Below are 14,436 nucleotides of genomic sequence, written 5' to 3' on the forward strand. Positions count from 1 at the left end.
AACTTTTCCTGATGCAATGCTTGTCATCATGCATGTGATCTGCAAAATGGGGAAGGTACCGGAGGGGAACCCTCACCTTTAAGATATAAGGAAGTTTGAGACCATCACCACCTACACACAATATGGTGACATGCACATGTTATAAATTGCGGTTATAATGTATGATTTTACGGAAACTTCGTAAAGTAACATACAAGCGCGTTAATGTGCGTCAGCTTTTTTAAGTTGCCTCACTGGCACAACTCAGCCTGTTGCAAGATTTGAACTAGTACTTAGTGTGCGGGTTGGCTGGTTCGTATGGAACGCCAAAAGGACCACAGGTGGCGTTGCTACCCTAAACAGGTGGTGCTACCCTAAACAGGAGGTGCTACTACCCTATACAGGAGGTGCTATTACCCTAAACAGGAGGTGCTACTACCCTAAACAGGTGGTGCTACTACCCTAAACAGGAGGTGCTACTACCCTAAACAGGCGATGCTACTACCTTAAACACAGATGTTGCTATCCTAAACTTCAGGGGTCGATCTACTTTGTAACTACGACCCGTTTCCAAAGCAAACCGCAGTGAAGGATAATGTCATTACAAATCTGCTGGTTATTCTTTTGCGGATACGTACACCTGCCATTCGGCCGCATTATAGAGATACAATGTTTCACACAAAGGTTAATTTACAGCCGCTTAACATATTTGAAAACAGTTTAATGGATATAATTTTCTGGACGGAAGTCAAAATGATATCATGAGAAACAAAAGACAAGGCTCTTTCAACACGTCTGCCAGTACAATGTTAAGTAAAACTAGAAGCAATACTATTACTAGTCATGTCAAATTGTACCTGCCCAAGTTAGAAATTATTAACGTACTTGTATGCTATGTGAAAATCCTTTTACTAATTGCGTGCTGCATTCAAAATCATTACTGCTGAAAGTTATATCGACCGGGAAGCTGGTGCGTGTGTGTAAGTCATAACATATTTCGCCTAATCTCATCCTTCCTGCTACAATATTGTTTGGTCTCGAGTTAACAATAAGATACACTAGCGGTTTTGAGATATTCATCTTTAAAATATGCTAATATAACTGGGAATTAATAGCGACGTCTTGCAGACCTTTGTGTAACTGTTAATACACATTTTTTTATTAATAAATTCTAATAACTCAACCAAACCATATTTGGATGACCTTCAACACTATTGGTCCTTGACAAAATTTGTAATGTATTGTAATATGTTATTTATTAAATATATATATATATATATATATATATATATATAACATAATACAATACAATACAATATATATATATATATATATATATATATATATATGGGATATCGATTATATTTCGATTCGTTTCCTCGTCTCTATATAGTAATCCATTGGAGCAAGCTTTCAAATACATACAAAACATGGACACTATACTTACAGTGAGAAATGACAGTTGCCAGAGCAATAGTATAATAATACATAATTCTGACTGCACGCTTTCATAGAGAGTGAAATGCATAATGTTCGCATCTATTTTGAATCTGTGTTTAATGATTTAGAGTAGAGATTTGTTTCTTATCACCAGGGTCAAGAGCGGACCCAGCAGGAGGCATGGCCCTGGTATCGGCGAGGGGGGTGGGGGGGGGGTCCTCCCTCATATTTCATCCCTTATAGACAATACGCCTATTTTATATGCAAGGTGTATGGCGTATCTAAAGAGTCTAATTTCATGGCAGGACCATGCATATAGATGCAGGTTAGGCGCTTCATACTTGGCAGTGTTTTTTTTTTATTCCTCATACCAATTGCTTTCACATTAAGGTGAAAGCCAAAACTAGTCAATCGGACAAAATGAGTTTAGATGTTAATGCAATATAAAACATTTCCTTTTGGTTTATAACATAATAAATTGAGGTGTATATGAATTTAAAGAAAAAGAAGAATGTTGCATTTTTATTATATTTAAGTTCATAAATTATGAACACCATAAAAGTGCCAAAAATGTTTCTAATATCATAAAAACATGTCCAAATTCCGTCCCTCGTGTTTTGAGACACGAAAGTTGAGTTTTCAGGTCGAAAAATTCTCTGATATGTGTAAAACTATCCAGATATATATATAAAAAAAATCATAACCATAATACATACAACATGCATTATCAGAAGAAAAAATTTAACCGGGTGGCCAACATTGTGCGAGGCGGGACGTAATGTCGATGTGAAGAACAGAATTTCAAACAGCAGTTTCATAAGTAATGTTACCATGCAATTGCCAGGTGACCACTCGAGACTTTACTGAAACGTCATCAAATGGTTCCATCAAAACTCAAAAGGTAGTCACGTGAGAATTCAGTTATGCAACAAAAGTGGTCCCAGCAGGCGCGTAGCCAGGAATTTGCCAAGGGAGGGCGAACCTGTAAGCAAACTATCAGAGCCGTAGATTCTGCATTGAAAACTATCTACGCGTATAGCGCCACAATGAGTTGGCGTTACGCGTACAAGAAAATTTTGGCTGAAAATGCCTCGCAGATCGCTGGAAATGGCACTTCGGAGGCCTGGTAAGTTGTATCTAAGCTTAAAATTACTAGCGATATCATAAAAACATACAAAAAAATATGATCAGGGGGGTGGCGATCGCCCCCTTCGCGCCCCCCTTGGCTACGCGCCTGGGGCCCAGATATTACCGCTATCTGAAAATTGTTCCACGCATGTCTCTTAAAATGTGGTCATTGTGATTCTTCCCAGCTTTGGACATTAATAACTACAATAAGTTTCTTGTAGGATTATTCTTTGCCAAACCTTCACAATACATTGTCAAACCATCAACAACGTATCTCAGATTCAAAGCTACTGCAAATGCATCTCTAAATCTAATATAGTCAGTATTATTCGGTCATAGAGTGCTACATAACCCTCAACGAGGGATAATAAAAGTGAATTCACAAATGATGTTACTAGCAGACTTTCAAAACTCCCACAACTTTTTTTTTTTAAGAAAATGGGCCCTCCTTCTGAAGGTCAAAACACGGGCGCTGTGGATAGAAACTTAAAAAAGAAGATCCAGACCTGTTTCATGGCGTGTGCACCATTGTGTGCAGTATAATACGTGTGTAGCATTTAATTAAGCTGATGCAACTATAGTTATCCATAATGTCTTAATATTACAAAACCGTTCTCTGCAAAGTTTCCAACTGATCCGTTCATATTTAGATAAAATTAAATCAGAATAACGAAAACATAACATCACCCAAAAATTAACTCCATGGATGATATGGTTTCTGATAATCGGTTCCAAACTCCCTTTTGCCTTACATATAGAAATCTTGTCTGTGTTTATTTTCTCCCCTCTGACTTTGAGAGATCTATTTGCCCTTAGATATCAGGTACGAATATGAATATGCTTCAGATGACTAACTATATTCAGAACCAGACGTTAGATTTCTAACGCCCTTCAATTAGCATGTTATTGGCCCATAAAATAGCTACTTTTGCCGAAATATCAAGGCGTTTCGGGAATTTTATTTATGTCTTTATGTACCACGCATCATGAGGGTCACATTAACTCCACATCAAATTATATTATGCATGGATACATGACCATAGCCTTATGATAAGGAAGATTAACAACCTATTCCAGAGGAATGATTAACATCAAAACGTTGTGTCATGTCAAATACAACATGTTTTTAATATTTCATATTTCTCCCTGTCAATTGGAAATCATATGGTTACGCAGCTAAAACATATATTACATCGACTGTAAATTTCTCACCAAATATTAATTTTAGCATTGATTCCACATTGACATATTTCATTTCTATGTTTATAATGTTGAATTTCACGTTATAGAAGCTGTGATATAGACTGAAATGCATCATACGAGAAATAACTTGATTGTAAGCTGTGTCTAAGGTCCGATTTTTTTTTCCAAATATGGGAGTGGCAGAGAACTTAGATGTGTCCATTGTTATGTCATGATTTTATTCCATTCCAATATTAACTGGGCTGCAGCATGTTTGAAATTCCTATTGGTCAGGTGGGACCATTAAAGGGGAAGATTAAGAGTTGGGAGGGCGTTGTGGTCAAGTGGTTAAGTCTCGTGATCTAAGGATTACAGGTTCGAGCCCTGGCCAGGTCATTGCGTTGTGTCCTTGGGCAAGGCACTTTATCTCCATTGCCTCTCTTCACCCAGATGTATAAATGGGGAATTGCGAGGTTACTTGTAAATATATATAGTTGCGTGCGCAGGTTTGTGCCTGCACCCTATGGGAAGTGCCCCGGGGGACACGTGGTTGTGGTGCACTGTGGTGCCCCAGGAGAGATTGATTGAATTGTGCACACTTTGGTGTGTAGGTGTGACAAGTTACCAATGACCAGGGTTAAGTTATAAAGTCGTGTGAGACGACCTTAGCCATGAACAAGACTGTACACCTGCGCCAGGAGTGTGAAGTTGACAGATATGGCGCGTTATATAATGGCCGAAATATAATTAATTAAATTAAAAAAATGAATTAAACCAAATTAATTAATAAATTAAACAATAATGATGAATATTGAAATCTCAATACAGCTTACTGCGGACAAGTAGTGTGAACGGCTCTTGGGCTAAACCCTATCCTTTGTAACATCCTGTATCCACCCCTTCCATAATACTGCGAAATTACAACATCTGAATATATAGTTGATATAGAAAATGCAGAAAATATAGAAAAAATAGAAAATATAGAAAATGCAGAAAGATTTGCAAAACGTTGTGACATAAAAAAGTTGACAGAAGTGAGGAAAGTGCCGGGATAGGCAAATAAGCACACGAAAGCACATGAACAATATTGCCTTTTATAATTTCATTTTTGGTAGAACTTTGAAATGAGTTATCTGTAGAGATCCAATAGAAATTATTCTTTTTTTCGGATTGTCTCTGTACAGGTATTTTTATTTCGAAAAAGAAACTTTGTAGAGTATGTTTTCTACATATCTTAACACACAATCTGAGTTGAAAAATACTAGCTATAAAATTATGCTTTACAAAAGATTTGTAAATGCTTAATTGTTTTATTTAAGTATATATTTATTTTTTGGCTGCTATTTTAAGGCGACCAAATGGTTTTACGATGATGACATGAAGCCCGCCACCAGTTGTTAATGTCCATAATTTCAGGCTGGGTTTGACCTGTTTTGAAAACCCGTTCATCTATCTCCTCCAACTTTTTCACAATTCCACAGAAGAAGTCTTGCGCAGTATGTGCTTGGCATTGGTTATAACTTTCTACCGATCCTTTTTTCTTCCATTCAAAATATTCATTATAAGCTGTATCATTCTTATCAAGATATTTGATATAATCCGCCAGATCCGACATATTTTTATAATCACTGATATGAATAAACGAATATGGAGGCGCTACCTTCTCGTAATCTTTACGTGTTGTGCCATAAACTATCGGCACCATATCTTTACGCAGTCCTTTATCCCAAAATTTCTCCGTGATATAGTCCTCACATTCACTGTTCTCTAACGACAAGTAAAATTTATGACTGCTCAAGATTCGGTCACATGCTTCACTATTCCGTGGACATTTCAATTTTCCACATGCGCCGTACGTATCGACTTGAACATATTTCTGAAGATCCCGTACAAATTTGGTCCTACCCCAAGATGTCACCCCACAGTTTGACGCCATCCAGGCCACCAATCTCGTCTTTCCAGCCGCCCAATTTCGATTGTCACTTTGAGGGATTTCCGGTGAATTCCCAAAGTACCTTCCATACGGAATGGTGACTTCTGAATCGGTATGGAATGTCATTGACCAGTTGTAAGCCATTTGGGAAGGGTTCTCTGATTTCATTTTTCTGGAGTGCAGAGGGCTCTCTTTGGACATGTAAATCCACATCTGACCATCTGGTCGATTTCTGTAAACGGAGAGAAAAAGAATCCATCAATTCAGTCAGGAAGGAAGCAGGGAACCTTTATCCTTCTGGTGCAATGAGTTCATCGGGATATTACTTATGAACATTGAATCAATTTTTTTCTCAAAAGGAATAGGCATATATTCAATATTTGAAAATTAAGCAGGTTAGGTCGAAAGCAAATGTTCCCATTTTTTTTTATTAGTTCATGGGCAAGGGCGATGCAGTATTAATTGTTAGTTACAGTATAGCATGCCATCTGCAAGCCAAGTAATTTTTAGCTTTAAAGTGTCAAGTGTAGCACAACGTATAGATTACTTTGACCTTATGCGTAGATTATCTGAAATTCCATATCTGTTTTTGTAGTAACTTTCATATAAAATAACAATAAAAAATAACTTTAAGTTCGCATAAATTTGATAGCATCCAAATCAAAACATCTAACCACATGACAGTTGTAACATAATATTATCCACACATTTCTCATACGTTGTTGACTATGTTAGAAATATTGTACGTTAAGGCGGAATATTTACACTTTGACAAAATTGACCACTTCAAGCAAAATGGAAGACAAAAAATTCTTAGTGAGGCTATTTTATAAGCAGAGTTCATTTTGCAAATTTAACAAGAAAGTCTACTTAAACTAATAATTTTTTTAAACCCCCCTCCCCCAATTACGAGCCTATATCTTTGCAGGAGGGTGGAGTTGTAATGTTCTATTATCTAAAGACATCTGAAACTAAGCTAGATTTAATTTCATTTATTTGTTTTTCCAAAACAACATATAACCATATCTTGAAGTTGGAAGTAAAATACAATAATGATTAGAACCATGATATCGCCTAAAAACCAAAAGGATAATTTCTTCAGGGAAACGCTCATAGGCACAGTATACCTCAATTTCAATACCTATAGCTGCGTTTGTTATATATGAATATAATCCCCTATATATTGAAAGTAAACATTATCCTCTATTCACCCTGCGCGAGATTCTCTGGGAGTGAAATATCGAAAAGTATTTGACGTCACAAACTGCAAAATCTAAGGTAAAATCCAGTCCTAAAACGGTTTGTAGGTTAGGTAGAAGAAGAAATTACATAAGTAGACTGGGGAAGCGAAAGAAAGGAAATAAAGTCAAATCTTTAAAACTCTGTAGTAATATCTCTGTATGGACTAACGTCATTATTTCCATTTGAAATAAACAATGGGTTTGCTACAATGGAACAATTGACACATGATACGGTCATCTCTTTCAAATATTTTAATGAAATTATTGATAGCCGAAAAAGGAGTAGTTTTAATTTCAAAGAGAACATCTTGGTCATAGAAATAGCGAATGGGGATGAAACATACTGATGAGGACCTTTTCCTGTAGTATTACGACGAGAAATAATTCCTTTTTTTTACCTTGCGATATCTTCCCAGCGCCACGTTCCTTTGTGATGCAGAATGACTGCGTGGCTCGTAGCTAACCTCTGATAGGAATTACTGTGTATGTACCGTGCCTTACAGTTAGTGTTAGCACAGTCATAGTCCTGCTCAGGGAAGGCAAAAGCGATTTTAGACCAGAGTTGTATTTGTTTCACGCAATTAGAACGTATTCCGTCTTTTCTTGTTGGTGACGATGAGTTGGTTACAATTCCACCGCTAAATCCACCAATTCCTAGCGGTGCTTGGTGAGATGTTTTGTCAATTGAGTCTGAAGTTGGCGAAGATAATCTCTCAGAGGGAGGATATGTTGTCTGCTTAGATTCATTGAACATAGAAATAACCGGTATAAGCGATGGAGTCCTCATTTGATCAGCCACCACTAACCTGGCATCAATTTTTCGGTAGGATGGAGGCTGGTAGGTGTAAATTTGTACGGAATTTCTGCCATTTTCCCAATAACTTGCAGTCATCGCCAAAATGAAAGTCAATAATGATACAATGGTGGTATGTAGCCTGCCCTCCATTGTTCCAATTGCAGAAGCAAAAGCCAGCACCCGACTATAAAATACTTCCCTAGTATTAGCTAATACGGTGTACGTATGAATCCTGACGTTGTCGTTAGGAAGATTCGTTTGTATTAAGAGTTAAGATTCATTTTTGTTTGAGCGAATCCGGCACTATCACCCCAGTTCTGAAATCAAAAGAATTAAAATATTTATCAAGGTGTATGCATCCTTGTTATAACAATGAACTTTTTTTGCGGACATGTGAGTGAAGGTTCGGTAATGCGGTGGACAGCGTGGCGACGTTTTTACTATAGGAACCCCTCACCCCCTCCGCCCCCGCACCCCATCCGGGTTCTTAGTCCCACCAAACCTCCCCATATGTATTAAATGGAAGTTGAAAATTAAAGTTGCAATAAAAGTTGCAAGTTACATTTAAGTCTAACTGTGCTAATAAGGGTACCGCTCTTCTCAAAATCAACAGATAAACTCCCCACCTCCACCTCCCCCTCTCCCTCCCTCTCTTTCTCTGCGATCAAAATTGGGCAGGTGAGGTACTTACTCCACTGGAAGGTCTGATAAAGATATATGTTACATAGTACATATAGTTTCTAATTATTCAATACAAAATAAAGACAGTCAACTTTATAAAGTGATATATTTTTGTTTAACACTTTAAAATGTGTTATATAGTGTGATTATTTTACTGAAAAATGATAGGAAGGTTAAAATGATAACTTCAGACAGGGGTGCAACTTCCTCTTTCGTAATGGAGAGATGGGAAGGGGGGCGAGTGAGAGGATGGGGTAATTATGTTAAGTCTTCCAATAGTCTGTAATAGTTATCTGAGCAATTTTGGTCAAATCGACGGTGCTTAAATTCAAAATTGTGCTAAACTTTTGGCACAGCCCGAAAGAATATTACGTTTTTGGCTGTAGACACACACTTAAATGTTGATGTTTAGGAGAGCTTTAAAACAAAGCTATCATTCATTACTTACTATAATTCTTGTAAATATTCTCTGACACTAAAGAGGAGCAAATGACGAAACTGAGAATGACGAAACTAAGAATGTCAACCTGTGAAAGTAACAGATAACGTTTATAATAAAAAGGACATACCTGTATAAACAATGAACAAAAAAAAAAAACAACAACTTTGATTCACGTATAGGCTATTCATTAAGAGTCATCCGTGTCCTTCTCCTGTATGCAGCAACACATCCCGAAATTCAACTTTCATTCGTCATCGTTAACCATGTCTTTAACATTAAGTTTAAGTTAACGTATTGGCTGAAGAATCCAGGAGTATATAACAATAATTTTGTTTTCAACTAGCTCCATTTACAGAGCGCTCTACATGACGGTCTATATATTTGAATCCATGAATGCATTCACACAACAAAAACACACACTGCACTCATTATAAAAGTATGAACAGTATTGAGAAGCCAGTAAGTTTGCGTGACGTAATCATATCGATTTCTTCATCGACTTCTAAAGGCAATAAATACACTCTACCCTGTTCAAACAGTTCCATTGTTGACTGAGCCAGATAGGCAGCTGGATAAATCATGCAAATCCATAATGTCCTATCGACCTTTGGTTAGACTTGAAATAAAAAGGCCACGAGAGATGTGAATAACTAGAGCCAGTCAACAGTAGTAACTCTGCAGTGTGTTAAGTCGAAAACCCTTCTTTTTTTTTTAAAGAAATGTCACCCAGGAAAGAATCTGGGCACGAAAACCAAACTACCAAACGTCTGATCCGCTCTCAACCCCCAGTCCCCTTACATCGAGACTGTGACTGTGGGATCATCGTCGGGTGTGTATCACAATTCTCCTCGAAAGGGAACATATACTTCACATGATAAAGTCGAAAATAGTACACATCCAGAGGTAACGGAAGTCGATGTCACTAACGTACTACGGACACTTATAGCCAATTTGCCCCATATTCAGTACATTTATTGTGTGTAATGTATACTCATTACAAAGTCTGTTGACATTTTTCGAATGCTCCAGCCATTTCCAAGATATACACATTTGAAGTTTTGATAACTTTGGGAAACTCATTAACTATGGGCAAACTGCGATGGTCAAAATAATAATAAGTTAAAACCTTGTAATTGCAACCCACATGTCATGCATATTATGTGATGTTCATATCTTCAAAGAAGACAAAACATTTCAAACAAAACACATGAGGTTACAAACCTGTGTTCCGTGTCCTTGTAACGAAGGTTGTAAAAACAAAACGAATAACATAACAGAAAATAATTAAGCAGTCACTCCCTTTTCCACCATCAATGTGCATAATTAGCTAATGTTTATTCATAAATAAAACTAAAATTATACAGCCAATCCTCACGTGACAGTATATTTCTCAAGAGAACCGTTTTGTACACAGTTAAATATGTCGAGCAATGTCATCATGCATGATACAGCCCAATGAATGACGTATCTTGTGGACCGGGAAAAAACCTATGGTTAGGGTTAACCCCTAGGAGTGATTAGGATAACCTTATTCAGTGGCGTAGGAAGCTACTTTTGAGTGGGGGGGGGGGGCTGAAGACTGCTGGCCGGCCTGGGGGTTTCCCCCTCCCCTTTGGATTTGTTTGCATTTCCAGGTGGCCTCAGATGCAATTTGGTGCAATATAGCACATCTTCAACCCCCACTCCATTTTGTAAATAATTTTGCATTTTCACCTGGCCTTAAATGCAATTTGGTGCTCCAAATGAGATTTTTTTCTCATTTGGAAATGAAAAAGGGGTTTTCTGACTTGCGAAGCGGGGGGGGGGGGGGCGGAATGATACTTCCGCCCCCATATTTTTCACTGGGGGATGGCGCCCCCAGCCCCCCGGTTCCTACGCCCTTGTCTCGAACACAAAGTAGTAATTACACCCCCTCCCCTTAGACCCCTCACCCAGGCCGGCCATCAGTCTTCAGCCCCCCACTCAAAAGTACCTTCCTACGCCACTGGTTCGAGATATATTTAACAAGTGTTACAGGACATGAATAGAATTTACTGTACGGGCTAAGAGTATCGGGTGCCATGAGAGAGAAACTATAAGAATGTAGTTCAGCATACACCGTGCAATGCCTCATTACTATATATTGTCTGTGGCACCTCAGTCTCTACTTATTACAAGTTCCTGCAAGGTCTAACAAAAGCAAATGTAAGTTACACCGAGTTAAAACGACCACTTGACCATTAGCAACGAGTAGTTTTGAATAAAAACCAACAAGGGGCTGGGGTTGGGGGAGGGGGTGGTGAGCCATTTTACTCGAATCAAATCTATATCAAGATTGTTCAGGTTAGTACTACAAGGTAAATTTCTGAGTTGCAATGAATTGCCACTCATCTACACTGGAACACCTATCTGTTCATTCAAATAAGAAATAATATCTAACGACAAGATTTGAAATATTCCTGTTCAAATACTTATGTGATAAAGAACCATGCCTATACTAGACTTGCAAACCTATGTCCACAGAACCTTGATTAAGAAGTATGTGATGAAGTGTGTTAGAGTTCAAGTGTAATCAAATAATGTAATTAAACATTGCAATAAAACAATAAATGAAGCGAGATCGGCAATCTTGAACTTGGACTTTGTTCTATATATGATTAATAAGACGTGGAATGTCAGCGTCAATGCCACTATCTTTTCTAAACATTGACCAATAACGAACGGGTAATCTTCACAAACAGACATTTGGACTGGTAGGGACAATTTTTGTCGTCAAACACATGTCATGTATAGAGCATTGAAAGGGCAACATTAATGTGAATTTAATGTTTTCAAATTTATAACTAATTTAACTGCTATGAAATTATACTTAAAAACATTATAAAACAACCCATTGAGTTGCAGATCTCAATTGGGCTGCATGACCTTTGACCGCTGACGCTATGATTTCATCACTCACATGCCCAGGTCTACATGCACTCACCAAGTTTGGAGACTATTGAGTTCTCACGAATGTGACATCACCCTCATGATTATAGTGCTGATAGTCGTAATCGATTAATCACCAGTAGTCGCGATTACACTTTGGAAGTTTGATAAATCGCCCTCAAAACCTAAGTTGCGATACTCGACCACAAGCTAACACTACACATAAGTTGCTATTGAAAAATAGCTTAAGCTATTAAATCAACACTAAAGCAGTTTGTCAGCAAGTATCGCAATACGTATATACAGGTTCTCACAATGCTACACTATAGCACTGAGTTTTTAGAGTTTTTAGAGTGTATTTCCACATCTCACCCGGGTAAATTGCATGATGTGAAATGAGCATAAACCATCAATATATTGTCATTCAACAAACGACATGGCGGCCATTACTGTTCTGTATAGTTGGTCATAATTCAGATGTCTTTTGGAAAGCAACGACACCGGTGAAAGGGGATGAAATTTCAAGAAGGATTTTCATTGTAATGTGGAGGTTTGCATGGAAGGCTTATATTAGAGCAAACAATTGTCAAGATACGGTACTGCATTGAGACAATTGATACATATTTCCCCATGTTTCTTAGATCCGGTAATAACAAATGCTACAGGCAATTAGATTATCACATGTTTAATCAAATTAAATTTAAAACACCGAATGGAGGATATGCTTCAATAAAATACATGCCGCATGATTGGGCTTTTGGAAACTTGCGCGTGGACCGCATATACGACCCTCGGGCCTTTGTTGTGACATCGTAAAGATAAGCCGAGGAGAGTGTTTCAAATGGACGAATTGAACACCTTTATTATATATATGAGTTAGCGACCTAGGGCGAAAGGGAAAAGCCCTACACTACGACACCGGGAGGCGAAGCTCCCGGAATCTCGTTCGTTTCTAGTTCTCTCGTAAAGAAGAAAGTCACTGGTTAGAACTTGGAGGGAAGGCATGTCAATTTCTTGAATTAGAATATACGCTATCGCCTTCTATATAATAAAAAGATCTTTCTTTATCTTTGCCTTTGCTTAGCAAATTTAGAAGGCATAATAATGACATCATTTACCCCTAATCCTCTGGTTCCTACGTTACTGCTTTAATCATGTATCAAGCTTAAGAAATGATCACTGCTTCAAAAATATTGACATCTGTTAGAATGATCGTCTTTGAAAGCATAGAGGGTAGTATCAGGTCATGCGCCGCTACCGAAACATTGTTTATGTAGGCTCAGTATCTCATACACTTGTGTTTTGGAAAATATTGTCGTCTTGATCATTAATATACTAACATTAATATACCAGACCCATGATAACAATTTTTGCACTTTACGTCTAAAAAGATAACAAACAATTACTTAATATACGCGATCATTTTTAACAATGTTACAAACCGTTATTCTTCGAACTTATTGCTTGTTCTCCACCACTGGATTCAGCATAAAAGTTCTGGCTTTTCTTCTAATAAAGATACAAATGGCAGCTATAACCACTCCCTGAGCGAAAACATGCCAGGTCATCACGGATAAAATAAACTCAGATATACCAGCTACGGTACATATATGTTTATATATATATAAAGGCGAAGAACAGAAACTCTTTTCCAGATGCACACTGTGAACCCTCACTTTATAACCTGATAACCTGTCTAGTATAGGCAAACATGGAACAGCCAGTTAAAGTTGGTTCTAGCTTGTAGACGGAGAGCTTTTGTTTTATGGTCACATGACCTATGCGACTCATGTCATTTTACTCCGCAAAGCCCTGTTTATAACCAATTGCTTACAGGTAGCAAACTCATTATAGAGTCTATATCGAGCAGCACGAGTGTTCTTCCGTAGGGAGAGAGTCGGAAAGTATCAGGAGAACATCTTTTTTGATATGTTATTTATACACAAAATCTGTTTTACGTGCTTGGATGTTGAAGTGCATGAATGTAAGTACAGCAAAAGGGGCGCCTTGTCTGCGATAAGCCCTGATATGTCGAACTAAAATTGGACATATGTAAGTTTCTCGTGATTGGATGAAATCTACATATGAAGAAGAAATCCGCATAAATCCATTTAAATTGACGTATGCCGGCTTCTCGTGCTCTCTTTCGACGGCTTTAGTCACATGTCGTTTCCTAGTGCACGTAACAATGTCTTCCAATGAGAGCACGGAAACCGACATATGTCAATTTAATTCGACATATGTCGATTTTATCGACATATGTCGATTTCATCCAATCAGAGCACAATAAACTAGTATGTACTAAGTAATGTCGGTATGCCCAGGAATGCCACTGGGAACGCCACTGGGAATGCCACTGGGAATGCCACTGAGAATGCCACTAGGAATGCCACTGGGAATGCCAACTGGGAATGCCACTAGAAATGCCACTGAGAATGCCACTGGGAATGCCACTGGGAATGCAACTGAGAACGCCATTGGGAATGCCATTTGGGAATGATTAAAGAGTAACCCTAAGATTGGTAACTAGGAATGCCATTTGGGAATAATATTGGGAATGCCATTTGAGACTGTCATTTGGGAATGTCATTTGGGAATGCCGCTGGGAATGCCATTTTGGAATAATATTGGGAATGTCATCTGGCAATGTCATTTGTGAGAGATTACTTATAGCTCTGTAATTTGCAAAACAAGTACCAAGCCCGGA

General features: G+C 38.0%; 1 protein-coding gene across 3 annotated transcripts; it reads right to left on the minus strand.

Annotated features, from left to right (window-relative positions):
* Positions 1-1,323: 1,323 nt before the first annotated feature.
* Positions 1,324-13,358, minus strand: LOC139963346 (alpha-(1,3)-fucosyltransferase 7-like). 3 transcript variants are annotated; one of them, XM_071964011.1, is made up of 4 exons: positions 13,172-13,358; positions 8,829-8,907; positions 7,302-8,016; positions 1,324-5,894 (listed from the first exon to the last, which is right to left on the minus strand). In XM_071964011.1, the coding sequence occupies exons 3-4, from the start codon at positions 7,847-7,849 to the stop codon at positions 5,075-5,077; spliced, it is 1,368 nt and encodes a 455-aa protein (XP_071820112.1). In that variant the 5' UTR covers positions 7,850-8,016; positions 8,829-8,907; positions 13,172-13,358; the 3' UTR covers positions 1,324-5,074. The 3 variants fall into 3 exon arrangements, with proteins under 3 accessions (XP_071820112.1, XP_071820113.1, XP_071820111.1); XM_071964012.1 differs by lacking the exon at positions 8,829-8,907; XM_071964010.1 differs by lacking the exons at positions 8,829-8,907; positions 13,172-13,358 and adding an exon at positions 8,950-9,279.
* Positions 13,359-14,436: the final 1,078 nt, after the last annotated feature.

The sequence above is a fragment of the Apostichopus japonicus genome, chromosome 22 (genome assembly GCF_037975245.1).
Source record: "Apostichopus japonicus isolate 1M-3 chromosome 22, ASM3797524v1, whole genome shotgun sequence".
Taxonomy (NCBI): Eukaryota; Metazoa; Echinodermata; class Holothuroidea; order Aspidochirotida; family Stichopodidae; genus Apostichopus; species Apostichopus japonicus.